Here is a 27367-nt window from a genome sequence, read left to right as displayed (position 1 = left end):
CTGTTCATGGGTACCTTTGTGGCATCTATCTGTGGACAAGTTCCCTAGAGGGAAATGCAAGATTGTAATTTCATTTGGGTACAAAACACAACAATGTATATGCAACGGTAGAATTCCGACCAAGGGAGTAGCGCAGCCCTTCCCAAGAGCGGATAAGACAGCCAGCTATGTATTACCATCCTCCTGCCGACTGAGGAAGCCCATTTTTCCAACGTGAAAAAAAAAGAAAAAGTTGCTGGAGGGTGTCGGACAGTAAGATCAGGGTGGTGCAAGCACAAAAAAATGAAGGGAGGGGCTGCCTTGGGAATATATACATGGAAAGCTAAGTCCTTTCAAATCCCTCACCGCAGGAATCGGGAAGAAGGACAAGGTGAAGGAATGTGTAGAAAAAGTGAAAAGGGTGTGGAAGAGGAATGGTAAAGTTACCCGTGCAATGACGGTGGGGGTGTTACAGTGTAGAAGGATAACCGATGTGCAAAAGAATGCGGGTTTGAAAAATGAGTATCACAAAAGAGGGGGAAACAGAAGACCCAGTCTCGCGCACAGATTTGTGTCATCATCCGACAATCTTCTGAAAAGCGTCCAGCCAGCCGACCGAATATATAAGCCAAATCTGTAGGTTAGGGGAAGAAGAAAATGGTGGTAAAAAGGCAGTTTGTCGTAAGGAAATGGGTGTATGTGCGTGCGAATCTCAATAGGCTTCAACAAACTCCCGCCTCTCCCTTGCATCCATCAACATGCCCAGACCGCCGATGGCCTTTCTCCTGATGCGTGTGGCAAAGTTCTTGGGACCAAGCTCATCTGATCCCGAAGGTGGCCCTCGGGGCTGCCTTGTTGGTTGGCTAACCATCCTGTGGCTTGCAACGGATACGGTCGGGTAGTATTGAATTTGATCAGAAGGGCTGGCAGACACGGGTCGACCGATACCGAGTCCTTCGTACAACTTCTTGGAGGCCTCTTCGCGCGGCGAGAGTGGCATTTCGTTGGACGAGGCAGAGCGGGGCGTGGTAGGAGAGGAAGCAGACTTGACGGATGATCCAGAGGACTGGCTATCCCGATCCGTCTCGTCATCCGTCGTGTCAATGGTGACAGCCGGTAAGGATTGCGATACGACGGAGCTGAAACGGAGTGGCTGAGGCCGGAATTTGGGACCCGAGGTTGAAAGTGGGGAGAAGGGAAGTGGAGAAGTCCTCTGATTCTCGCTCGGAGGGGTCACTCTGACACTGGGAGAAGAGACGGTGCGGTTACCGCTAAGGACGGAATTGTTGTTACCGCCCCTCCTCCAAGAAGAGGCAGAGTCAGACTTGGAAGGAACGCCCGCGGTGTAGGTGTTGCTGGAGGCCAAGTTCCCAAGAGAAGTACCGCCGCTAATGACGGTGGTCGAATGAGGAGTTGGGGGTGGGGCAGGGTGTTCTTCGCGCTCTTCAAAGCGAGGCATGCCATTGAGGCTGGTTGTGCGGCTGCCGAATCTTCCACCCAAAGCGGCGGTCATCGGAACATGATCATCAGAGCCTCCTGCCACTCCGAGTTGGGACCTGAGTTGGTCTGCTTGATTGGCGCGGCGCATCTGAGCGCTGAGGGTGGCTGCTCGCAAATCGAACGAGTTTGTCATTGGACCAGCAGTGGCAGGTGGGTTGAAGCTGGTGCGCCTCTCACGAACCTGAGATTGCGCCTGCTGTTGCTGCTGCTGGATCTGAGCTTGAGCGAGTAGTTCTGCCTGATATTGCTGCGCTTGAAGTGCCTAAAAGTGTGATGAGTCATCATGTGGGTGAGGTGACAGATAAAATACCTGGATCCTCATCATCTCTAACTGAAGCATTTGCATCTGCATAGCCTGGTTTTGCTGAACAAGCTGAGCTTGGGGCATCATGTGGGGGTAAGAGGGGGTGAAAGGGACGCTGTTGGGGTTCATGCCTCTAGCCTGCTGCTGATGGGAGAAGCGATTGTTTGGCCCATCGACGGCGGCGGTCAAAGAAACAGACCTATTAGAATAAGGTGTGTGCTGAGGCAACTCCTGGTACAGGTCCTCCTCTTCGATACTGTTCTGATGTTGGGAAACAAAGCGAGGGATGGTGAAAGCGCCCGTGGGAGCAGCGGTGTGAGGAACATTGAGTGAAGTGGTGCGAACACCGCCAGTGCGGAGACCAGCAAGAAGAGAGGCACGATTGTTGGGATTTGCGGTAGTCATTGCTTTGGATAGATATTGGTTGGTGGTGGCGGTTGGTTGATTATGAAGGATGATTATAATTGCTGCAGCTAGTTTAGAAAGAGAAAAAGCAAAGGAAAAGAAAAAAGACCAACTGAAGAGAACAGCAAATTTGAAGTGATTTTGGATGATATATTATTTAAAAAGTTGAAAAGAGACAAAGGTAAAAAGGGTGGACACAGACAGTGACAGAAGAGAGAGAGTAAGAGAGAGAGGGACAACACGTCACACATGTCACAATCAATGCAGACAACACATCACACACGTCACACTTAATGTCTATAAATACTTTCTCGCACTAGCCCGCACTCGACTGTCAAAAACATTGCTTCGGATTGTACTGTGAGCCGTGTGGAATGGGTTCATCATCGTCTGCATAATAAAAATAAAATACCATTTCAACATTGTCCAACAAACGCACCTTCACGTACAACTCCCACACCTCTGCAAAGAATCCCCTGATCCCTTCGTCGTTCTTGCCTTCGTGCAGCAGCACAAACTTCATGTCTGTCCATTCATCAGCTCAATTCTTTAAATTCCCCACTCAATACCCTCACTTCCAGCTGTAACAAACGCAGACACCGTCCATTCATTAAACTTGTCCACCGATTTTAAATACCTGTTCCGCCGTCAGGGCTGCTACTTTTGTAATTATAAACGCACATTGTATTCTCTTTGCGCATCGTATCCTCAATCGCATCAAGACTCGCGTTGGCAATCATCTGGATCACATGTCGGTCCTGTCCTCCCCCCATCCGAACACCCCCACCGGTTGTGTGTTGCGTTGCGCTTGACGCGCCTGACAGCGCCGTAAGTGTTCCAGCAAACGCCGATGTTGACCATGTCGGCAGATTGGATGCAAGAGGCGAGGTTGTGCTTGGAACAGGTTTCGTAGAGTGGTGTGTGAGGCTATAGAGAGGCGTATCTGACGGGGAGAGGAGGAAGAGATGATGCGACATGATGTTAAGACGCGTTTACGCGTAAACATCTCACAACAAACGATTTTGTTATGATCCTTTTTAAACGTCTTCCTCCGCTCTCTCGTCTATCCTCTCCGTCGCGTTCACCTCGGCTTCACTCTTTGTCGTCACGTCTACTATGTGCACCAGCCACCTTTTCACGATCCTTCTTCACATCGACTCCGTCCTCCCTGCGATACCACCCATTACCTCGTTCCCACTCTAGCCGCCACAACTTCTTTGGATTTTTGGACCAGATTCCACAAAACACCATCTTCTATGGAATCATTGGCCTCAACGCCACGGTCTTTGCCATGTGGTTCATGTCGACACAAAAATACGTGTGTATAATTCCTATCCTTCTCCCACTCAGCAGACCAACGAGTTCCCCAGAAACAAGAACATGATCCCTCGGCGCTCGTCTGGATGCACCAGAACTTTACCAACTCTTGGCAGAATATTTCATCTGGTCGAATGTCAGTCTTATTCCCGTCCAGGTATCTTCGATGCTAAATTTCTCGCCAGATGGACTCCCGTCACATCTTGTTTCTCCCATAAAGATTTCGGCCATATTTTTTTCAATGGTTTTACTTTTTACTTTATGGCACAACCTGTGCTGCAGATGCTTGGAGGTCGCTCGTTTCTGTTTCTCTACATCGGAGGTTTGTTCCGTACGCACACTCAAATAAAACCTCATCAAAACGACTTCTATAGGCGGACTTGTATCTGCTCTTGTAGGCATGGGATACGCCAACCTTATTGATCGAAAAGATCGCCCAGCTCACGGGGCAAGCGGCAAGTGATCCTTATCCTTTCTTCTCCCTTGGTTGGTCATCAGCTTTTGCCAGGTGCCATCTATTCTGTTGTCGCTCTTCTTGCTTGTGTCGCCCCTAGAATGACTTTTCAGCTGTACGGCATTATACCCATACCCGCTTGGCTAGCCGTCACAGGCCTTTTTGCATACGACACGTATTCTACCGTCGCTGACAAGGTCAGTAGTCGCACCCACCACATGTCGTTGTTCTTATAAATTATACTTTCAGCGAGGTAACACCGACACCGTTGGCCATGTCGCAGGCATGCTGGCAGGCGTTGGATATTTTTTGGCAAAGCGATTCCGGCTCTTTTAGGCAGTCATTTGCCATTAGAAAACGTAGTAGAATCTTGCGGACATCCATAACTTGTACTGGGTAAATAATGGTAATAGGGGTAATACTCTCCGCAACTAGAAGACATCCGAATTCGTGATGTGGTCGAAAAAGGGCCTAAGAGGGAGACCCTTTTAGCGGGGTGCTCGTCCGCGTATCTAACCTGCGGATCTCCTTCTCCAACTTATCCATGCCAGACTGACCAGATGCGATAAGCCCACGTGCGCCATGTTTGTCAAACAAATATGTCAACAGGTTCTTTTTCTCGTCCGCAAGGCCGTCAAGTAGTGCAAACAGGTGCGTCTCGTCTCGCAGAACGAGCTGTGCAGCGATAATAGAGGCCGCCGCGGACTCACGTACAATTAGCGACGACTTGTCGTTCAGAGCCTAGGAAAGAACCAGTTAAAAAAACCATCACAAGAGGGGTCAGGGTATCAACCAACTGACGGAGATCAGCGTTCCTTTAAGTCGGGGTATCTCTTCCTCTGCAATCTCGGCAGGCAGACGGAGGATGAATCTTCCCAGAGCCATCAGTCCAAATGCATACGTCGACGATTTGGCTTCTTCGTCCGAGGGTGTAGGGGCGGCTTCTAGTTGGAAAGCGCGCAAGCTGGCATGCATCGTCGTCAGTCCATAAACTGGGTCAAGTTTTCTGGTTAGTGTGTCTCGGATATTGGTTGTTGCTTCAAGCACCTGCACAACGACATGAGCTTTGCTAACACAACGACATCCCCGGGCTCACGTTTAATTTGTTGCTGTAGCGAACCTTGAGAAGCATAGAAAACAAGTCGGCTTCTTTGCCTTCAAGGTAAGGAGCTTGGTTCTCGAGCATTTCCCAAACAACGATTAGACCATATTCAAGCTCTTTCTCGATCTAAACGCATATTATTTGGTCACTCACTCTATCCAGTTTTTCTTTTTGAAAAAAAACATACTCTTGAAGGGTCCAAGTATAGCATAAGAGCACAGAAGAGTCTTTCAAAGGTTTTGTTTTTTTCCCACATGTCAGAATGGAGAGAAGGCATGGAGTCAGACACAACAAAGGGAGAGGGACTACTTGGATCGGCACCTCCGGGACTTGGAGGTGGAGATGAAAGTTCTGCCACTGGGTTTTCCATGCAAATAAGAGCTAGACTTGGAAGCGCTGCAGTGTTGGCGTCACCACGCTCCAGCGCCTTGATATGACCTTCCAGTTCTTGAACTCGCTCTGGAGAACCTGGAGAACGGAGAGGGGCGGCCTGCGCAAATACTACGGATGCCCATTAGTGTCGGGAGCAAAATAATATTGAGCGAAAACTAACACGTCTTGCGCTTGAGCCACCATCCGGTCTCAAACCCTCGCCCTTGCAGTACGTCCAACAGGGAAGTTGAACGTCCAGGATAGGCTGGGCTGTCTTTGAACATGGCGGCGTGCTGCATAACAATACTCGCTCGACTGACGGGTGTTACAGGTTCAACTGCACCTCGAACAGTGGGTAACGGAGCTGCTTTGCTTTTGGTTTTGGGTGTTACACGATTGCTTCCTGTCAGCAAGGATGCTGGAAGTATAGGATGCTGGAATCCCTCGTCTTCTGGCTCGACAAGCTCTAACAGTCGTTCGGCCGCACTTTCGGCCTGTTCGGCTCGAGCCCTCAGAGCATCCTCAACAACGGGCTGTCCAGAGCCTATATCCGAGATTGACCCTGAGGACAGGGCGTTGGAGATGGGTGCGGTCGGCTTGGAATTGATCGATCGGGATTTCGACGAAGTTGGGGATGGGCGGCACATTTCAAAGGGAGCAGAAAATGACATTAGGTTGACGGAGTGCTCGTCATCAGAATCCGTTTCGGCCTCAGGTCCTGGAACGCTTTGGGCCATAAGCAGTGACTGGTCATCGCCATGCGCATCGAGGGGTTGAGGTAATAATGAGGGCTGTCGGGCAGGCACAGGAGCTGCGCCATTTCGTAATCCTAATTGCGAGCTGGGTTTAGCGGACTCGTGCCCAACAGAGGGAGGCGGTGACGCAGGCAAAGCTGTCCGTATTGCTGTACGAATGGTAGCTGTTGTTGTAGATGCAGCCAGAGGCGATGAACCACGTCGTTGACCGTTTGATTGGGTTGAAAGGGAAGGAGATGCAGCTCGGTCAGACCCAGCAGAGGCCGAGCGAGAACGAGACACAAGAATCGGCGCAGCGCTGACTGATCGCACCATATTTGATGGAACCCGTGATCTGGAGGGTGATGGGGGTGAAGTAGGTGCTCGGATGGGAGAGGCTGGGCGTGAGGTCAAGCTTCTTGGGGATGTACCCGGAGAACCGGCGCGTCGCAGAAGGGGACCATGAGAACCAGAAGTTGCTTGATGGCGGAGGGTGGGTGGCGCAGTTGCGATCGCCTTTGCCTTTGCTCGGCTTGCAGCGATAGCGGCAGCTACACTCGATTTCTTTGTCGGATTCGGTGTAGAGGGTGGCAGAGCCATTTGCTGTGGATAAGGACACTTCTTTTCTAGTTGTTTTCTTGCCACGGAATCCAAGGTGTCCATGATCACTAACCCACGATCTCTCCAGATAGCCTCAAAGATCCAGAACAATACACGGGCTGTCTCACGGACAGCTGGATTTGGGTCTGATAGCGCTTTTTTGAGTGACTTTTCCAAAAATTCTAAACCACTTGATGCTTCTATTGCGTGTTTCGAGCGGGTTCCATGATGCTCGAGGTATTGTTTGATATGCGCAATCACAAACGCTCTGGCTTGGACCGTCTTCTCTTGGATAGTATTCCACAGCAACGGCAAGAGTATTCGTGGCTGAGATGTAGTGTGACTGATAATCGCAGTGACCGAGGCTTGAGACTGTTGGGCGGTAATTTTTTTTGTAAATCCGGCCATTTTGAGTAAATGCGTCAATAACAGGTCACAAAACGGATCAAGCAATGGACCAAGTGCAACCGCAAGTTCTGAGTAGAGGAGACATGTGTTCGCGGAAACGGTGGTTCGCAAACTAGCAAGCTAGGGGGTGCTGTTAACAGATTGGCCAATTATCAGTGTCAGTCACCTTACTGTTTTCAGAGACCATTGGATGAATCCATCTTTCAAACAGGCTAAGAATCCCTCTGTGTACTTCAGATGAACATCTCCCTTCAGCATCCCTCGGACACGAAGAATGGCCTGCTCGCGTGCTGCCCAATTGTGTTCCGTTTCTTTTCCCTATCAGATGCTTATGATGGTAGCCCTTTCAAATCCAATGTGTGAAAACGGACCTCGAATGACTTTGACATCGGTGCAAACTCACTCTCCAAATCTCGGGTCGACGCAACCTGGACAAATTGAGTGTGGAACTTGAAATGGGGGGAAATCGCATACATAGAATGGCTGTATTTCGTTGTTTTCTGTTGTGGGGGCAGAAGGCGGGGGTGGACATATCATAGCAGTGCGACTCGCTGGCCGGGAGGAATCATTGACACTCGAGTGGCTTATAGTCCTAGATAGTCCATTACTCTGGCTGGCAACCCTTGGTCTCTTGCCTTGCAATGTCAGACTTGGGGGAACATAATCCTTAACGCTTGGCTCGCCAGTTTCTGAACCGTCCCGACTGTGTGCGTTGACGACATTGGATCCGTTGCCGAGAAGTTTTGATAAAACTCCGTCGACGATGGTTTTTCTTACACCTTTCTTTGTCAGTTCTTTCTTCAAGTCAGCACGCGCTGCGTCTGAGACGTCCAAACCAGAGAAAAGCTCGACAATGGATTGACGTGCTGATTCACGGACACGAGCGTCGGTGTCTTCAAGGCAATCAACAAGGAGGGAGAGGTAAGGCCGAATCGGAAAATGAGGATGAGCTCGTCTTATATGCACAAGAGTGATTATTGACTATTGTAAGAGAGATGAGGTGGGTCGCTGAATTTAAGAAAATTGGCAGAACGTACTTGTTCTCTCACTTTCCAAACTTTGCTTCCAAGACCAACCTCTTTCAAGGCTCTCTCGAAGATGGTGACCGGTGTCTCTGGGCCTTTACCAGATTTCGACGAAATAGTGCTCGCCGAACTTGCACGGAAGGCAAAACCACCCAAGATAACCAAACTTTCGCGAGCTTTTGCTTGAGCTCGTTCTTTGTCTCCAAGTCGATCGATCAAGCCACCTGGTGGAAGGAAGGCTGTCAAGGCTTGCCTAAGCGTGGCCACATCGATAGCTCCTGCGGACGGCGAGACTGCATTCGCTTGAAGTGGGTTCGTTGCACGGCATATTAATGGCGGAAGCGATGACAAGACGACAGCAAGGGTGGCATTTGTCAGATGTTGGTTTGAATTTCGCAAACAGGATTTCAGCACGTTGATGACGGTGTCTGGTTCAGAAACCTGTATGAATGGAGTTTGGAAAGGGTGCAAAATTCAAGGTTACCACCGTTACTCACCTCAATCCCAGCTTCAAATTCCATCTGAAGTTTGGAGAGAGCGTCGACTTTAGCATCCACATCTGTTCATAGGTTGGAAATGTTGAATCGGAGATGAGGTTCTGAACGTACCATTGCTTCTGCACTGGTTCAGGAGCTCTTCAAGACGTGATTCGTTAGAATCCATTGTAGTAACCAGCGGGCGGCGAGCTGGGTATCGACGCGCTAGCTGAAGGGAAAAGCGGGACCAACGTGATAAATAGTTTCCAAGTGTAGCAGCACCCAATTACATAACTACAACTCAGGTTCAAACCGACAATCAACTTCAACGTGTATATAATGTCCTATACACTACGACGGTTTTCTGTCCGAATGCCCAAGGTCTTTTCCTGGCTGCAGAAGGTCGCGAATACGCTGTTTCTTTAGGGCTTTCAGGGGGTTTGCCTTCAACATGATAGTGGTTTCTTACTAAGACCTTGAGCTCCGGGAAGCCTCCTTCAACTTTTCTGTCCCACACCAACAGAGGAGCTTGGGAGCCGAGGATTGAAAGCCACACTCGAAAACGTCCCGCTGTCTCATCAGTGTTGAGTGGTATCAATGAGATGGTCCCGATGACCGGCGGGGGAAAGGTCAGGAAGAGCTCAGTCTGGACCCAGCTTGCTCGGTGAAGCCTGCCCGCGTGAGGTTACGCGAGTATAAGGATGTTCAGCGTTGTCTCACCAACGGCACTGATTTCAATCATTTCAAGAGGAGTCAATCGATTGTGGGGTATCGACTTACTCGGTCGCAAAACTCAATGACCAATGTTGTGGAAGAGAGAGGGGCAGGGAAGACAAAGGTAGTGATGTCGGACAGGTTTTGCAAAGAATCAGTTGGCATTGGAAAAGGTTAATTGCAACACAGGGGGGAAATGGCTTTCGTCACCAGATAAACTGTAAATAACTCTTTAATTTCACAGTAAAAATGTTCAGTTAAATGGATGACTTTCCATCAACTTTCCACTAGAGGCTGACACTTAGCAGCGGCAGCAGGCACCTTGCTTGCTGACAAATACGCTGCTTTGCACCAATACAACAAGCTTTAGACCCGTGTCTACGCCACGGCGCTCGCTGCGCTCAACTGTTGCTTTGACACTGGTCACAGCTTGCTGGGAGCAAGCCCCCTGGACCCCCTGGTATGCATGTTGAATCCTAGTTTCCAATGCCGCTCATGCAGCTCAGAAGAGGGTGTGAACTGCTTAGTAACATAAGGCTGAATTTGTCAGCCATCAATCCTTTGTGTTTTCATGTATAGAGATGTGACTTTTTTTTCGTAACAAAGGAAACAGTGTTCAAGAGCTATAGCGCTAGTTATGTATATAAACATTGGAGCTGGCACTAAGAAAGAGACGATGATATCATGTTTTGAAAAGACCAGTTGTTTGCACCGGTTTGCTCGCTTGCGTGTGCCATATGCAAGAAAAGAGCCCCATGGCCCGTAGAAAGTTTGTTTGTTCATGCTTGCCCGCTCGTGTGCGTGATATGCAAGAAAAGACCCCCATGGCCCCTGGGTAGTTTGTTTGTACCTGTTTGGTATTTATGACCTTGGGAGACCTTGACAAGCAAGGTGATAAGGTTTTTATCCTACAGAATAGTCTTCACATCTTTCTGGATAGAAAATATTCAACAAAATTGATAATTCATGTATCTCAAAATTATGGGGAGGGGAGAGTTTGGGGAAAGTTTGAAAAAGACAAAACCAATTTGCTTTGGCAAAACATAAAGAGAGTTAGTATCTGTTTGCAGAATAAAGGGCATTGCCAAGAATTCAAATAACCATGTAGCATGCCTGCAGGCGCAAAACCTGATACTGACTTTCTCTCATTTGGTTATCCTTATCTTATTGTGCTCAGGGCGGTAACTGAGTTTGTTTTGGTTTCTTACCTAGGGATTCAATGGACCACCTGAGATTTGAATTGTAAGTTTGTCTCATGATCTGCTCCTATTTCATATTAAAATACCCAAATAGCACACCTTCAGAGGCAGCACTACTAGTTTTTGGCACCAACCAGAACCATTCCTTCCATACCCATACTGAACAACACCAGTGTCATGCATCACAAGACAAAGATTTTGCCAGGAATCTCCAAAGTGATGCCTTTATTTCCCTCATCAGAGATCTTCAACAACAACCACATGGAAATCTATCCTCTGTTAAGAGGATAGATAACACTACTCATGGAAAACCAACAGAATTTAACTGTGTATATGATTCTGTAGGTTTAGGAGAGTGATACAAAAGATAGGGATCAGGGAAAAGCAGGGGGAAGATGGTGGTAAGGTAAGAAGTGCAGATGCACAAGTATAAAGGCATCTAAATAGTGTAGACACTGATGCCAAACAATCCCAAAGTAGTAATCTCAGGATTACACCCTCCCCTAGTTTAAAAAAGAGAAAGGAAAAAGAGAAAAGTAAATGGTTAGTAAGAGTAAATAAAATCTGAACGCTGGGTGCGTCAAAACCCTGTGGGAAAAAGCTACTGGCTGGCAAAGACAAAAAGAAAACTACCTAAAAAGAAGGAGATCCTTTCCACACAGCCAGCTAGACATCCAACACTTTGCAATCTTGTAGCTTAGAACCCAGTAGCCATTGGTCATGCTCATGGCCATAGCCATGCTAACATATGAGATATTGATAACCTCATCCACATTGTTGAGTGTCTAGTATGTGATCAATGTAGAATTCCTTGTCGCCCGTTTTGGTTATGATGGGATTGAGTTTGTCAAATTTATGTGAAGCAAACAAGGTTGTGTCGGACTCCACATAGGGTAGTACTTCGGATGTGTGGAAGGTGGAACAGATATTTGGTGAATTCAGGAGGTCCAAGGTCATGGTTGAGTGTTCTTCATCCATGTCAATGACATTGTATGGTCCATCACATTGAGGCATAAATTTCATGACTCTTTTCTCCCCTTTGGCTTTGAATTTGTTTCGACGATGAAGGGTCGATAGATGGACACATGAGCCTATTGAAAAAGGGAATTTTAGCATACAATGTTTATTTGCTTGCATGGATTGTGAAATTTTAGCCTTTAGCAAGTTGTCTTGTGCCTTGAGGACATCTGTCTCAAGATGACATATGACATGCCAGGTGTCAATATCTGTCACTGTAGCAGATGATTTTGCGGGCACAAGTGGTGGAATAATTCTAGGACTTTGGCCAAAACATAGTTGAAAAGGCATGAAACCCATCGACTTATTGACTGTATTCATCATGTCAAACCGCACACATGGTAATGTGTGCACCCAACCAAGTTGGTTGTGTTTGACATGGTACCATCAGGCAGTACTGTCATATACTTGCAAACACTGACTGTAATCCTAGTCACATAGGTTGTGCACAACACACTGTAGTCTGTGTCACTGTGGGTTGTGCACAACACTTGCACAATGCTTGCACAATGCTTGCACAATGCTTGCACAATGCTTGCACAATGCTTGCACAATGCTTACACAACACACTACATGGGTTTCTGGTCCCCTTCCTTCTGCATTTGGGGTGCCTTGGGCCACTACGGCTTGGCTTTCACAGGGTAGGCCTCAGCACCTTCCCAAAATAGGTTACTTCCCCCTTTGGGTAGATCAGCAGCATTGGTAATAGATGGTGGCATGGTGGGCACACCTCTGGGATTGGTGGGATCAGATGGCAGGCTATTCATTTAAAATCCCCCCTTTGGGTAGAACAGCAGCATTGGTAACAGATGGTGGCATGGCAGGCACACCTCCTCTTGGATTGGTGGGATCAGATGGCGGGCTTTTGGCAGCTATTTATTTGACATACATTTTTTTCTGTTAGGGTTAGCATGTTTGAAGGTTACGAGTCCTCTGAGTTTACAAAGAGACTCGTTTATTACCCTGGAACTTGAGGATTTTTTCAGTAGCACTAATGCAGAATTTAGCCTTTCTCCCATGAAAATTGATGGTTTCCCATGGTCAGGGATTTTGTAGTCTTTATCCAGAGTTTGTAGTCTTCTGTTAGCATTTTTGTAGTCAACACTACAATGTCTTACTGACCATGTGAACCGTCTGGTGATGGCACAGATTCTTGCTCAAAATGGTCATCACCGGTTAAAGGCACTTTATATACCCAACACAAGTCGTATTATTTTGAATGAGCATCTATATCAACATTGACAAGGATGGTGATGGTCCTCATTCCCACAAATGATTCTTCCTTAATTATATATACCAAATGCTTTTATAATCATTTCATCTGGCACTCATGGTATATGAACTGTGACTGGCCCACCAAATATGCAATGATGCAACATGTGGGCTGGTCAAGTTGACAAGGTGTTTTGCATGTTCCTGCCTCGAGTGTGTTATGGGTGGTATCAGATGTGAGCATGAATTTGATGTGCAAAGAACCCCAAGAAGAAGGGATGGTACATTGCCAAAACCTTGCAGGATGTTTCAGCAGTTCCTATTGTCACATGTCATTCTGTTTGGCAGTGACATTGATCACAAATATCTATAGTTGTACATAAATGCCTCTTGTGCATCATCGTTTTGGGTGGCAGGGTATACACATTGGCATCAAAGCTTGGGGAAATTTCTCCAATTATAGATGCCACGTGTGAGCTTGATTCCAATGTTATTGATGCTTGTTTATCGGCAGCATGCAAGGTTTGAAATCACGGAAATTGGCTGCTGGCTGTTCATCGAAACATGGATCGTCATATCAACAATGCACTGCATAAGTTATTATTGCCCTATTTCAGTCCAGATGCATCCTGTTCAACTTCTCCCTGGTGTTATGCACCTCATCCTCTTCATATCCAATCTTCTGCTTTAGAGACTGGCTGGCTCGATGCGGTTCAGCGCCTCAGCTCATGCGACGTGCAATACTTGCATTCTGTTTCTGATTAGTGTTGTTTTGCTTAGGATAATCTGGGGAGGGGGGCTTACTTGTAGTGGACTGCAATCTAAGAGAGTGATGGCTCAGAGCACCACCAGTACCTTGTATTTGTTCTGCTTAAGCAGTATGGCAACAAATGATACCTGTGCTTCCACAATGTCTCCTGTATGTATCTTCATTGGGTTGATTTCATAGTATCTGTGATCTATCGGTTGAATTTATATTGTTTTATAACTCTATTACTTACTGTTGATATGCGTTGCACAGGGATGACTGTGAAAGTGCAAAACACTCAAACAAGGATCAAGTGCGTCAGGAAAACCCTAAACACCTAACACTCACACACACACACACACACACACACACACACACACACTATCACAATCTCAGTGCACGAGTTTGAGGGCCTTTGGTATTGAGAAATACCACTTTTGTCTTCTTAGGTTAAGTCTCAAGAGATTTCGTTCAAAATGGGTTTTTATTATAAGGTGTGGTTTAGAATAGTTCAATAGAACAAAGTATGTCTTTCTGGGAACTTGGTCTCTTAAATGCAAAGTTCTTTGATTACAGTTTCTTTTATTAACACAAAACACAACTTCAATATCGAATTTTATACAGGTGAAATGGTTTCATCCATATCACTGTATAACACTATCAGATCCTTGTTGTGCTTTATAGTATTCAACCTTGTTTTCTTGGAGGTGAATGAATTCGTTGGACAATGCATCAGTTACAAGTCCTCTGAGTTTACAAAGAGACTCGTTTATTACCCTGGATCTCAAGGATCTTTTCAGCATTCTAACACAGAATTTAGCCTTTCTCCCACGAAAATTGATGGCTTCCCATAGTCAGGGATTTTGAAGTCTTTGTCCAGGGTTTGTAGTCTTCTGTTAGCATTTTTTGTAATCAACACTACAATGTATTACTGACTGTGTGAACTCTCTGGTGATGGCGCAGATTCTTGCTCAAAATGGTCATCACCAGCTAAAGGCACTTTATATATACCTGACACAAGTTGTATCATTTTGAATGAGCATCTATATCAACATTGACAAGGATGGTGATGGTCCTCATTCCCATGACTGATTCTTCCTTAATTATATATACTAAATGCTTTTATAATCATTTCATCTGGCACTCATGGTATATGAACTTTGACCCACCCACCAAATACACAATGATGCAACATGTGGGTTGGTCAAGTTGAGAATCATTTTGTGTGTTCCTACCTTGAGTGTGTTATAGGTGGTATCAGATGTGAGCATGAATTTGTTATCTAAAAAACCCCAAGAAGAAGGGAAACAAATGATGATTGTATATTGCCAAAACCTTGCAGGAGGTTTCAGTGGTTCCTATTGTCACATGTCATTCTGTTTGGCAATGACATTGATCACAAATATTTATAGTTGTACATCAGATTTTCAAATGCCTCTTGTGCATCATCATTTTGGGTGGTGGGGTATATGCCATCAAAGCTTGGGGAAATTTCTCCAATTATAGATGCCTCATGTGAGCTTGATTCCAATGTTATTGTTGCTTGTTTATCAGCAGCATGCAAGATTTGAAATTACACAAATTGGCTGCTGGCTGTTCATCAAAACATGGATTGTCATATCAACAATGCACTGTGTAAGTTATTATTGCCCTATTTCAGTCCAGATGCATCCTGCTCATTAATTATATAACACATAATACTACAATTTAAGTGATTAAATCCTCTGGAATATTACCTTTTTTCTGCATTTTGATTGATGTAATTTGGAGTAGATATGACAGAGTTACAGTATTGTCTCTCTGAATTGTTGGTATAACCTGGGTGATGACATGCCAATTATGTAAAACATACTCCTAAATTTTACATAATCGAAATGCATGAAATTCTTTCCTTTGGAATCTGCAGTGATGACATCACGAGGATCTCTTGTGCCTTGCAATGACGCACGAACATTTCCCATCAATGCGATCGGGAAACGTTCGTGCGTCATCATTTTCCTTGGTGTGTCATCGTTTAGTCATCATTTTTAGCGAAAATGAAGATTTACCTGTAGTTCTGCCAATTCTGGTCCAAATGACATGTTTTTTTTGTGGTATGCACTCCTTAATTGCAGAACTATTCTCAAATGACAATGGATGTAGACAAATACAAATAAACAGTCCACAATTCAAAAAATTCAACATTTTCAATGTATTTTTGACACTCATGATCATGTTTGTATGACCATGGTTTGAAAATATTACAAATATATTTATAGATTCTACCAAATACTTCCAAATATGTATATACCCTTCATCACATGTTGTTGCTTACTCATCTCTTTGGGGCTAAAGTAAAGAATTCTCTGTAGCTCTGCGAACTCTGGTCCAAATGACATGGTTTTTTTTGAGCAGTATGCACCCCTTAATTGCAGAACTGTTTTAAAATGATAATGGATGTATACAAATACAAATAAATAGATCATAATCCAAAACATTCAACATTTTCAATGTCTACTTTATGCTCATAATCATAGTTTACAGATTCTATGAAATACTTCTAAATATATACATACCCTTCATCACATGTCATCACTTAGTCATCTCTTTGAGCTGAAATAAAGATTTCTCCACAGCTCTGCCAACTCTGGTCCAAACGACATGGTTTTTCTTGCAGTATGGAGTCCTTATTTGTAGAATTATTCTAAAGTGACAATAAATGAAGACAAATACAAATAAATAATTTGAAAAACAAAATGTTCCACACTGTTGATTAGGCTCATGACCAACCGTTTCTTTCAAACTCTGCAGGCTACATTCAGAAATGGCTGGGCTGAACAGATTGAGTCTTGTCGAGGTCACATTTTGTGACACAGGACTTAGTGAAATTGCATCAAATTGGTACGTCTGTTCTGTATTGACCGTCATCTGCCTTCGACCTCATCACTCCTGTCCCTCATCATCCGTCCAGCCTGCATCCCCTTCACCCTCGTCACTATCCAACTCATCTGTGTCAACAAATTCTTCATCTTCAACCACAATCTTGTCTACTTATATCTCCTCTGCCACCCTGCTCTCAACGTCCTCAAGAACTTTGTCAATTTCGCTTGTTTCGTCTGTGGCTGGCCCTTCCTCAAATTCTTCCTCATCACCTTCAGCTGCTGGAATCGAAGGAATTGGAGGTGGCAGTGGAGGCTGTGTTGGGAGTGCTGTGGCCTGTTCAGGGTGTCGTTTGAGAGCAGCAAGTGATACTGGTTTCATCTTCCGTCATGTTTGAAGCCTTTTGAAGGCTGTGTTATACTTGTTTCCATTATTCTACCCTTATCTGTATCCTCCACCGACACCACCACCAGCACCACCAAGTACCTAATTATTTGTGTCAAAGGGCTTCTGTTTTTTTGTTTGTTTTCCAAATCTATGACATTCACGTTACTTTTACAAGTACACTCCGATAAATTATGTGCCTTGAGCACTTTAAAAAAAAAGAGTGTTGTCATCTTATTTCGATGTTCTGGCGCAGAACGCAAAATTTCACTAAGTGTCATGTCACACATTGGGACCTCGACAAATCTGGCTCTGTTCCGCCCAGTCCTTTGGTGGTGATCTTGCCTTTCACTCTCTGCCTAATGTTTGAAGCCACAACAAAGTCACAACATGGGACAAACAAATCATGATCACCACCGAACGAACTGGTAGCAAGCCTAACTGTTGATATTTAATTGATGTTCATAGTTTAAAAAGTCACTTCAGTCACCCACTGACTACTGACTATTAGTCATGTAATTTCAGTATATATTACATGACTAATAGTAGTACTGTATTTATTTACTGTACTGAATAAATCTACTGTATCTATTTTGTATTTCTAAGTTGAAGTGTCACACAATTACCTGTCACAATACTGAATCTATTTTTTTGCACTAAATAAATCTCTCAAGTGCCAAGACTCTGAATTAAATATATTCTATGTTTTCACCACTGGATATAATTTTTTAGGCTGAATAAATCTTTTTGGAGCCAAGAGCATAAAATGTCACAAACTTCTATGTCACACTACTAAATGAATTCTTTTTTGCTTTATACAGTTTTCATCTTTGAATAGATTTTATCTGAGAGCTGGCAGGTGTCCTACCCTCCCAAAAAGAAGTTGCATTATATTCAGCAGAACAGAATAACTTCTTGCCATTGATACATCCTATCCCATACAACAAAGTTACTTCTGGTTCAGTATTAAAGCTAGCTCTTAGATATTTGGCATAGAGCACTTCAGTCACCCACTGCCAACTGACTATTAGTCATGCAAACTACGCATAAGTTACATGACTAAATGTCATGGACCATATCTACATTCTAGATATATATGGGTCCTAGAAAGCCCTGAAATCTAAAATATATTCTTGAGATGTGGACCCTGAAATGTCACACAAAAATTATAATGTCTGTGTCACACCACCAAAATATATTTTGCAAGTAAAAAGCAGTAAGGATATATTTTTGGTGAGTGGACCCTGAAATGTCACTGTCACACCTTAGAAATATATTTTTGCCCTGGCTTGGCCTTAGGATATATTTTGGGAGACAGATGTGGTAAGGATATATTTTTTGGGTCTGTAGGGGTGTCAGGGGTCCTAGTTTCACCAAAAAAACTTGTGATTTTTTTGCTGTCTAGGATATATATTCTGGAAGATTCTGCAATGATTTCCAGGGGTTTTGGCAGTATGTCTGGTCTGTCCTCCCAGTATGTAGGTAGCAATAAGGGGCATCAATAGCATCTACAACCTACCTGAGTAGTTGCTTGCATATTATCCACTTTGACACTATAGATACAGTTTGTACTATGAAATTCTTTAGCTGCCTTGAAACACCCTCTGAGTTGATAAAGTGCTTTGATCTTTCTCTTCTTCTCTCTCCAGTTGCACCATATCTGCATACCCACCCACATCTGTATTACCATCAAGTTGACAAAGTGCTTTGATCTTTCTCTTCTTCTCTCTCCAATTGCACCATATCTGCATACTCCACCCACATCTGTATTACCATCAAGTTGACAAACTGCTTTGATCTTTCTCTTCTTCTCTGTTCAGTTGCACAGTTCACCAACATCTGTATTACCAGCAAGTTGACAAAGTTCTTTGATCTTTCTCTTCTTCTCTCTCCAGTTGCACCTTATCTGAACACCCCACCCACATCTGTATTACCACCCTTCACAGACAAGAGTTCACCACATTCTTTGTTGTTTCTCTCCTCTCTTCTTTTCTTCTCCTCCTCTTCTTCTCTCCCTACCTTCCTCCCTCTTTCTCTTGAGTTTTGATTGTAAATTTATGGACAAACAGTTCACCAAGCTCTTTGTTGTTTCTCTCCTTCTCTTCCTTTCTTCCTCTCCTCTTCTTCTCTCCTGGCTTCCTCCCTCTTTCTCTTGAGTTTTGATTGTAAATTTATGGACAAAGAGCTCTGACAAAGTTCTTTGATCTTTCTCTTCTTCTCTCTTCAGTTGCACCTTATCTGCATACCTCACCCACATCTGTATTACCATCCTTCACAGACAACAGTTCACCAAGTTCTTTGTTGTTTCTCTCCTTCTCTTCCTTTCTTCCTCCCCTCCTCTTCTTCTCTCCCTGTCTTCCTCTCTCTTCTCTTGAGTTTTGATTGGAAATTTAGGGACAATGAATTCTATTCACCCTGTCATAGTATGGAGTCACACATATCTTTGCACTAAATCCTGAACCAAGATCTATATTTCAACCATATCATGAATCCAGATACATAATTTCTGAACCATATCATGAATATTTTAATTAGATGCTGAATCAAGATATATCTTTCCACTTTATCTTGAACAAGGATATATTCACAAGACATATATTTCAATTACATCCTGTCCCAGGATATATATTTCACCTATATCTTCAACCAGGATATATTTCCAACAAGATATTGAACCAGGATATATCACCAATATATATTCTCAAGCTATATCTTGAACAAGGATATATTTTTCAACTTTATCCTCAACAAAGATATATATTCAACAAGATATTGAACCAGAATATATTGCCAAGATATATTCTTAAGCTATATCTTGAACCAGGATATATCTTACAACTTTATCTTGAACCAGGATAATTACCAAGATACATTCTTGAGCTATATCTTGAACAAGGATATATTTTTCAACTTTAACTTGAACAGGGATATATCTTTCAAATTTATCTTGAACCAGTATATATCACCAAGATATATTTTTAAGCTATATCTTGGACAAGGATATATCTTTCCACTTCATCTTGAATCAAGATATATTATTGAACTATATCTTGAAGGAGGATATATTACCAAGATATATTTTTGAACTATAAAATGAATCCAGATATATTTCAAACCAGGATCTATTTCTTTCCAATATATCCTAAGTCAAGATATATCTTCAAAATCTGTATTTGTGATGTAAGCGTAATCAAAAGGGAGTGATTGAGTGGGTTGATAGAAAATCAAGCAAGTGCCTTGATCGAAACTGAGTGAAGGATATTAATATGTAAGTAAAGAGTGAAGTCGAAACTGAGTGAAGGATATTAATGCGTAAGTAAAGAGTGGAAGGATAGCCATGGGTAAAGACAGTGAAGGAACAGCCAACAAAAGACATGTGTATTACTGCAATCCCCAAAGTTAGATCAAGTAAAGCATGGCATAAAGGACTTACAAAGGACTATAGGAAAGGGATGCAGTCTAAACAAACAAGTCAGATTGGTGAAACAGACCATGAAAAGAACTTACAAAAAGGGTGGAGTGAGGTGTGTAGGTGGACAAAGGCAAAAGGAGGGGACACAGCCTAAAACCATCAAGTCAGATTGATGAAAGAACATCATAAAGGACTTATGCAATGATGTATGGGCAAAGGCAAAATCAGGAACACAGCTACAAATGAACAAGTCAGATGTGTGAATGGACATAAGTAAGGACTTAGGAAATACCAAACGAGCAGCACAACAACCAAGTTAGATGGAAGAAAAATAAGTCCAAAAGGACTTAACATGAAAGCAATGACCTAGTTAGCAACTGAATCTTGAGAGTTCTTCCCTGGCCCAGCACGTTTGCCTGAAACACGAGCATGGCCAGAAGTACTAGCAAAAGGCTGAGATACTGATCGAGATGATGAGGCAACGTGACCTGAAGAACTAGCGAAGGGTTGAGAGACTGAACGAGACGATGAAGCCGGTGTTTTCTGGTTCTTGAGTGGGTCAAAGAAGGAGATTGGATGTTCAGCTCGTCGAAGTTTGGTATAAAACATGTTATCGGGAAGGGAGGTGAAGGAGACGTGACGTTGGCGTTTAGCGGGAGGTTCCACTTCTGGTTGTTTCGGCAGAGGGCGGTACTCTCTTGTGGACTTGTGCTTGAGTTCTTCTTCAGGCGAGGCCATGGCGGTGTCATGTGATCGCTTCTTCGTGGACAACGCCGGAGACGAAGGGAAAGAACTGACAGGGGAAGATGTATCACCTTTCTGATCGCGCTTCTTCGTTGGGGCCGAAATAGAGCAATTGTGACGGACCCATTTAGTCGAGTCTTTGACAAAGACCATTGGAAGACCTTCGGAGTTAATAATGACAGGGATCTCGCCGAAGCAAGCTTCACTCTCTGGGATTAGTCTTTGCTCTAAAAAAACAACTCAGACAGATGTAAGTCAACAGAATGTTATCTAACTTTTTTTTTTTTTTTTTTTTTTTTTTAATGTCAAATTTATAGTCCATCGGGGCGAAGCCCCATGTCAGACTTTACAACTTCGTAGACTACCTAAGGCCCCTAGTGCCTATGATTCCTGACCCCCTGAGGATCACCTCTTGCACTGGAGAGGGCACGCCCATGGCGATCATTCCCCTTCCTAGTCCGGCACGGAAACGCCGTTTAGAGGTGCATCCTATAGGCGAGCGGGGTAGTCCTGTCTTCTGCTTAACTTTGCAGTCCGGCTGGTTGGTGTTTCGTCTTCTAAGTACCCGATCGCATAGCAATAGGTACAGCCGGTAATGGGACGAGCGTTTTCAGGAAAATATGATGTTCGTTACTGTCTTCTGTCGTTTGATTATATGTGCTTGTGGCTTGCGATGCGATTCTGGTGCTTAAGTCCGCAGGCTGAGTTGCGGGTAAGAGAGTGGGGGGGTATGGTGGGCGAACCCGCTGGCCGCAGCGCCAGTTTGTCTTCCAAGTGTCTTGCGTCGTTTACATGTTTCCTAGAAGAAGTGGTGCTACCTGTCAAATTTCCTCGGATTCCAAGTGAGACACGTCACCTATGGATTCCCCGAGGGTCTTCTTGAATCTGGCTGTCCTTCCCACAAACTTAAGTAACTCCTTTATGTCGTCTAAGCTCGCCAGGATCACTTGGAAATCTCTTGAGTGGCGGCCCAACGCCCGATCCATGTCGTACCGTTCTGCCGCGTATTCTTGGCACTCGAATAGATAGTGTACCACTGTCTCCGCTACTTCCTGTCTCCTTCTCCTCCAACATGCGTCGCAGCGGCTGGTGGTTGACTTTGTTATGCGATATAGGTAACCATTGAGTGGTATGTGTCCGGTTCTCAGCTGCATCAGTAAGCTTGCCTGCGATCTTGAGAGCAGGTTACTGAGTCTTCGGAATTTGCTGAAGGGGAAGCTGGGATCCACATGTTGAAACCTTGCGTAGCGCGGTGATTCCTTCCATGCCTCCTTCCACTTCACCTTTAGTGTTTCTGCATGTTCTTGCTTCACTGCCGCCGCGCTGTACGGGAGCCGCCTGCGAAGGATCGGGGGTAGGTCCTCCAGAGGGCTGTTATCTAACTTACCGTCAGACCAGGGCTTCACCACCAAGAGCTTCTTTACAATCAGAGTCGATAGGTGCTTCCATTGAGAGCTTGTGATCTTGGTAGGTGCAAATCCCGGGCAGAAGGCTATGTCGACCATAGCAGAATCCCAACCTGTGATAACCAGTTTGAATTGGTAGGCGAGATTGGGCCACGTGGTCCAAGGGGCCGACGTGCGTCGATCCTTTTCAGCCAAGCACCCATCTGAATATCATATCAATAACTGTTAATCACTGAACAAAGCAAAATATTACTCAAAAGATCAAGAAACAATCGCGTGAATTGTTTCTGACGTTCCTTCGTGTAAGGTAGCACATCCTTATCCGAAGAAGCCTCCTTCTTCAAAGCAGATGCAAGGCTGGTCCGGGCGCGAGCCATTGAGGAGCTAGCTGTAGTCGAGGGAGTCACATTTAGTTCCTCCATCGACTGCTTAATTTGCTGGTCCGCATGCATAGCACTGTAGCAGCACAAGTGAGACAAAAACCCATAACATGAAAGGGGGACAACGCACCGGACTTTGCTAACAAAGATGTCCGTCAAGGTGGCCATTGGCCACTCCTCACGGGTGCAGAGCGCGTGAAGGTCCTCGGAACTCATGAAAAAAGCCGTCTTGTTTCACGCCGTTAGATTTCTGCCGCTGTAGACCAAGATACCAGCAATGTCGAAAGATTTGTCGCGACGTTTGATATTGGTGATCTGTAAAAGAAGTGGTGTATGTAAGAAGAATGTGATGAACAAACCAATCAGACGTACAAGATCGCGAATTTCCTTCATGTGAGACGCGAAGCGAAGGTTCGCGTCACAGACATTGGTCCCTTCTTCGTTGACTTGATTCTTGATGAAACTAACGGCCTCCTGCATCCGTTCATCTTTCTCTTCTTTTGTTGTCGCTCCTTCCATAAGCTTCTTGTACTCCTCATTCGTGGCCCTGTTCCAGAGCTGGAGGCCTTCTACAATCATATTATATGAGGAAGCGGGTTCAAGAAGGTAAAACGAAGACTAACCATGATCTCCCTCCTCTGGTTTCGTCCTGCTAGCAAAAGTTTTAAACAGGTTGTAGCGGTTTGGAGCTCGCTTCTCTTTGCGCAGAAGACCTGCTTTCTCCATGGCGAAGTCCGAAGAACGGCCATAGAGATGGCCCAACCTATGTGCGACTTGCCAGACGACCTGGCCGAACATCGGATACAATGCCGTTTCCAGGAGTGAAGGCTTTGTCGAAGAAACCTCTTCAAGGTCTGGGAGCAGGGCGTCGGGGATCAATGTGAGTCCGTAGCTGCTCAAGATGGATGCGGCGTCCAACTGGGAAGGTGTGTATGACGCCGTTAAGTCCTTCCAGTGGGCGGATGAGGTGTGTACTTTCCCTTCTGTTTTCATTGTCGATAACAAAAGGCGAGCGGCTTTGGATCGCGCTTCTTCCTGCTCGTCACGCTCCAAGTCGCGTTCGTCTTCCTCCTCGGTGTCCGTAACCAAAGGTTTCTTGCCTTTGGAACGCTGTTCTTCCTCCTCACGCGCTTCTTCCTCCTCGCACTCCAAGTCTGGTTCTTCTTTGGCATCTTCCTCGTCAATCTTCGTGTCATCCTCTTCAGTGTCCGTAACCGACTGTCCCCTCGATTTATGCCAGTCCCTCGTCTTTTCTTCCTCACGCCGTCCCTCTTCATAATCGGACCCAGTGACGTCACTCTCGATCATGGGATCTGGGGCTTCCCAGTCCTCTAATGCTGTGACTTTCTCCTTCTTCCCTTCTTCCTTACGTGGACGAAGTTGGCGACGTGCAAGAATAATTGCAGAGCGACGATGCTGCTCAGCTCGAGCCAGTTCATGGTTGACAGCGTCAACATAGTCCTGGGGGTCGTGTGGGGCCATGTAACCCGCAGGGAGCATGCAGTACATCTGTGTTTCGTTGTCCCACATTTCCGTACGCCTATCTGCAGCATTTTGGGCACCTTCTTGAGGTAAGGAGCCTTGGTAGCGGCTGTGGCCCTCCTCCCAGGGCTTTCGGAACTTGTAGGCTGCCTCTTCCCCTTTGAGGCCTGCCACCAACGCTGCCTCTTCCCCCTCTGAAATATCATAAACGTGGAGAGGGTGGATCTCCGGATCGCCGGGCTCACGAGAGGCATTGAGTTCCTTGAAGGCTTTGCGAGTCTCTGGGTGGACATATGCGATGCAACGACGATCCTGAATGCGTATGTCGTTCTCTGCCTCAATGAGATCTTCTGGCGTGTGAGGGGCCGTGTAATTCGCTGGGATTGGGACCCAAAATCCTGTTTCTTTGTCCAACATGGTTGTCCGATCGTCCGCTGCAGAGCGGCCCCCTCTCTTGGGGCGACGTCCGTGGTAGCTGCGATAACCCCCTTCTGTAAAGGCAAATCGGTAACGAGTATTGCCTTTGAGTGCACCATTCAAGGCTAGTGTTTAAAGGTTCAGTTCAGTCCGGTTTTTTGCCCCAAAAATGCGCAACCGTGGACCGCAACCAGTCCAGGACCGACCCAGATATTGAGGGAACCGAACCGAACCACCTAGGACCGGTCTTTTGCGGTCCATGATACCGGTTCAGACCGATCCAGACCGGTTTTTTTGCATATAATTTATTATATCAATATAAACCATTTGTATCTCAACCATTATTACTCTGAAAAATAAACGGGTTATATAAAATAGTAAAGCATATAAATACCCGTCATTCTACCAATTTTCAAGAGATTTAATGAAGATTTGACATAGCTATGACTGAAACTGAATTACATCTCCTAGAGACTCGGGTAAAATATGGATTTGGTTATATCTTTCTCAATTCTTAACCGTTTTTGATGAAACAAAAACCCAATAAAAGGCAATAAACGTGGTTACAAGGCTATGTAACGCACGTGACCGTTTAACCGGTTGCAACCGATTAAAACCGGTCTTTGAACGGTTTTCAAAGATTTTCGAAATGAGGCAACCGGCAACCGGACCACCCCCAAATTGGGGCAACTGCAACCAAAAAAAAGACCGGACCATGGTCCGGTTCAGTTCGGTCCACCGGTTTTTTGCGGTCCTATGGACTGAACCTTTAAACACTATTCAAGGCAGCAATCTTGATGTTGTCAAAGTGGCCGAGGGATATCAATTCGATGCATGGTGGCAGATGTGGGCGACCAGGGTCGTCTTCGTCTTCGTCATTCATGCCTTCCGCAGTGGCTGAGGAGAGGGAGTTGGATGGTGGAACTGGAGCATCAGGCTCTGTGGCAGATATCCTAAAATTATTATGAGATTGTTCTAATGTAATCTACAGCGGAAACAACTCACATAGTGACAACGTCATCCGTGTTGTCAGGCAAAGCAGGGACGGAATCCTGGACACTGTTTAAATGAAGTTAGTTTATGTTTCCGAGGCTGCTGCTGCCCAACCGACTAAAGTCTGGTTGAGCAGGGTTGTCGACATAAAGTCTGACAATCAGGAATCGACTAAAGTCTGATTCCACGACGGATAAAACAATAAGGTGAGCAACTAACCTTCTTTTGCCAGCTGCTGCCCTCAGCCGTGCTTCTGCCTGTCCGAGGTTCATCGCTTGCACATCATCACGGGATTTGTTGGTCGATATCGAGACACATTCGAGGACTTGACGCGTGTCAGCGTCGCTGTTGGTGGCCTGCTTATAAATTATTAGTGAGATAGTGACTATATAGACGCTGCACGACGTACCTTTTTGGAGAGATTTGGCTCCGGCTTTTTGTTTTTCTTTGACCTTTTGTTGGCCTTTGAAGCCTAAGTGACATGTGCCACGTCGGTACACAGTTGGGGAGGGAGGGTGATTGACTTACAGGGGGTTTTGTGGAATGAGATCCGCCACCTGCCAAACCTCGGTCTTTTTGTTTGGGAGCGCGGGGAGGCATACTGTAGAGTGAATTAGGAAGCCCTTGGTGGCTTGTTCAAATAAGTCGCGGTGGAAGGAAGTTCCTCCCAGTGGGTGTGAGCTGGTTAAATATTTGTGTGCGTGTGATCACGTGCAACGCGACAGCCCTGACGACCTTCGAAATTTGGACAGTGTGGAGGGCCATGCATGCATATTAGGGTTAGTAGCCCAGACTGAATGGTGGGTTGAGCGCGTAATACAGCCGGTCGACCGAAAGACTTACATTGTGAGTGCCGCACATGGGGTAAGGCGAGAGTGCAGCCTATACACGTTGGAAAGCATAGATCCGAGTTCTGCGTATATAATTTCAACTATTATCTATTCTATTTTCGAGCGGGAGGTCAGGGTGATTGGTCGAGGCTAAAGGGATTTCTTCAAGTGAGCAAGTAACACGACTGAAAAAAACGAGCACATACCTCCCGAGAAAGAGGTCACTTGTGTGTTCCCTTCAATTTGGAAAGGCATTTCAGCCTCTAGTGTGTTCCCTTCTATTTGGGAAGGCGTTTGGGCCTCTACGTAAATGGTTGTAAGTAGCATATTCTCATATATAATCTATTCTATATTGTATTCTATTTTTGAGCAACAAGATAAGGCCTTTCGCCACTGAGAGACTGGTGGGTGCAACTAAGGTCAGTCATTCACAATGTAGTTTCAGATAAATGACATACATCCGGGTAGACGGTGTTTGATCTAGAATTTCCTGCTTACCGATGTCGGTAATCGATGCGATTGTAATGCGAGTGCGAAGATACTGTGCTGAATTAGCGGGAGGTCCGCATGACCGGTCAACGCTAAAGGGGTTTCTTGTAAGCAAGGAATGCCACTGAAAAACTCAAGCACATACCTTCCGAACATATGCGAAACGCGTTGCCTTGGGTGAAGGTGTTTCGAGGCTGAGAGGCTGATGGGTGCAACCAAGGTCATTAAGTCATAACATAGTTTCAGGGAAACGACGTACCTCCAAGTGGATGGTGATTGCTGTAATCGATGTGATTGCACATAGAGGGCGGTCGACGGTTGCGATAAAAGTCTTATCGGCCAACTACAGTCTGGCTGGAAGACGTATGAAGCATCTGACTGAAAGTCAAGTCAATCAAGCCAGCA

At 45.2% G+C, this 27367-nt stretch overlaps 7 protein-coding genes across 7 annotated transcripts; 1 reads left to right on the top strand and 6 right to left on the bottom strand.

Annotated features, from left to right (window-relative positions):
• Window positions 1-51: 51 nt before the first annotated feature.
• On the bottom strand, window positions 52-2361 carry LACBIDRAFT_305681 (uncharacterized protein). The gene is made up of 3 exons (XM_001874675.1): window positions 2302-2361; window positions 1790-2250; window positions 52-1741 (listed from the first exon to the last, which is right to left on the bottom strand). The coding sequence occupies exons 2-3, from the start codon at window positions 2186-2188 to the stop codon at window positions 692-694; spliced, it is 1449 nt and encodes a 482-aa protein (XP_001874710.1). The 5' UTR covers window positions 2189-2250; window positions 2302-2361; the 3' UTR covers window positions 52-691.
• Window positions 2326-3186, bottom strand: LACBIDRAFT_399530 (transport protein particle complex subunit). The gene is made up of 4 exons (XM_001874674.1): window positions 2870-3186; window positions 2764-2825; window positions 2628-2713; window positions 2326-2578 (listed from the first exon to the last, which is right to left on the bottom strand). Exons 1-4 carry the CDS (start codon window positions 3163-3165, stop codon window positions 2486-2488), a joined length of 537 nt encoding a protein of 178 aa, XP_001874709.1. The 5' UTR covers window positions 3166-3186; the 3' UTR covers window positions 2326-2485.
• A 29-nt stretch (window positions 3187-3215) lies between these two features.
• LACBIDRAFT_305679 (uncharacterized protein) lies at window positions 3216-4295 on the top strand (the record flags this gene model as incomplete). The annotated part of the gene is made up of 6 exons (XM_001875242.1): window positions 3216-3506; window positions 3559-3641; window positions 3691-3827; window positions 3880-3960; window positions 4014-4156; window positions 4209-4295. The coding sequence occupies 6 exons, from the start codon at window positions 3216-3218 to the stop codon at window positions 4293-4295; spliced, it is 822 nt and encodes a 273-aa protein (XP_001875277.1).
• A 135-nt stretch (window positions 4296-4430) lies between these two features.
• LACBIDRAFT_305678 (uncharacterized protein) lies at window positions 4431-8863 on the bottom strand (the record flags this gene model as incomplete). Its single annotated transcript, XM_001874673.1, has 11 exons — window positions 4431-4700; window positions 4761-5006; window positions 5056-5187; window positions 5249-5562; window positions 5615-7295; window positions 7347-7493; window positions 7547-7603; window positions 7650-8156; window positions 8213-8641; window positions 8698-8759; window positions 8809-8863. 11 exons carry the CDS (start codon window positions 8861-8863, stop codon window positions 4431-4433), a joined length of 3900 nt encoding a protein of 1299 aa, XP_001874708.1.
• Window positions 8864-9027: 164 nt separating this feature from the next.
• Window positions 9028-9555, bottom strand: LACBIDRAFT_305677 (uncharacterized protein; the record flags this gene model as incomplete). The annotated part of the gene is made up of 4 exons (XM_001874672.1): window positions 9028-9096; window positions 9146-9347; window positions 9397-9404; window positions 9457-9555. The coding sequence occupies 4 exons, from the start codon at window positions 9553-9555 to the stop codon at window positions 9028-9030; spliced, it is 378 nt and encodes a 125-aa protein (XP_001874707.1).
• Window positions 9556-20033: 10478 nt separating this feature from the next.
• Window positions 20034-24911, bottom strand: LACBIDRAFT_321963 (uncharacterized protein; the record flags this gene model as incomplete). The annotated part of the gene is made up of 13 exons (XM_001874671.1): window positions 20034-20056; window positions 20243-20248; window positions 20317-20371; window positions 20600-21190; window positions 21375-21522; window positions 21709-21764; window positions 21959-22131; window positions 22353-22574; window positions 22625-22827; window positions 22990-23066; window positions 23124-23320; window positions 23375-24775; window positions 24857-24911. 13 exons carry the CDS (start codon window positions 24909-24911, stop codon window positions 20034-20036), a joined length of 3207 nt encoding a protein of 1068 aa, XP_001874706.1.
• Window positions 24912-25419: 508 nt separating this feature from the next.
• LACBIDRAFT_321962 (uncharacterized protein) lies at window positions 25420-27187 on the bottom strand (the record flags this gene model as incomplete). The annotated part of the gene is made up of 9 exons (XM_001874670.1): window positions 25420-25603; window positions 25656-25709; window positions 25863-25999; window positions 26053-26115; window positions 26172-26244; window positions 26487-26556; window positions 26680-26775; window positions 26972-27054; window positions 27108-27187. 9 exons carry the CDS (start codon window positions 27185-27187, stop codon window positions 25420-25422), a joined length of 840 nt encoding a protein of 279 aa, XP_001874705.1.
• Between the last annotated feature and the right edge of the window lie 180 nt (window positions 27188-27367).

Source organism: Laccaria bicolor, genomic scaffold (assembly GCF_000143565.1).
Source record: "Laccaria bicolor S238N-H82 LACBIscaffold_2 genomic scaffold, whole genome shotgun sequence".
Taxonomy (NCBI): Eukaryota; Fungi; Basidiomycota; class Agaricomycetes; order Agaricales; family Hydnangiaceae; genus Laccaria; species Laccaria bicolor.
The sequence above is the reverse complement of the archived record's forward strand: the minus strand, read 5'-3'. Positions and strand labels throughout refer to the sequence as shown.

What these genes read in the sequence shown, in the direction of transcription:
- LACBIDRAFT_305681 (XM_001874675.1), bottom strand. Translation starts at nt 2,188, where the DNA reads ATGACTACCGCAAATCCCAACAATCGTGCCTCTCTTCTTGCTGGTCTC. An exon ending in TAGAGATGATGAGGATCCAG is followed by an intron (nt 1,742 to 1,789) that starts GTATTTTATCTG and finishes TCACACTTTTAG; the next exon opens with GCACTTCAAGCGCAGCAATA.
- LACBIDRAFT_399530 (XM_001874674.1), bottom strand. Translation starts at nt 3,165, where the DNA reads ATGTCGCATCATCTCTTCCTCCTCTCCCCGTCAGATACGCCTCTCTAT. An exon ending in ATGCGCAAAGAGAATACAAT is followed by an intron (nt 2,826 to 2,869) that starts GTGCGTTTATAA and finishes ACGGCGGAACAG; the next exon opens with GTATTTAAAATCGGTGGACA. An exon ending in TGTGGGAGTTGTACGTGAAG is followed by an intron (nt 2,579 to 2,627) that starts GTGCGTTTGTTG and finishes TTTATTATGCAG; the next exon opens with ACGATGATGAACCCATTCCA.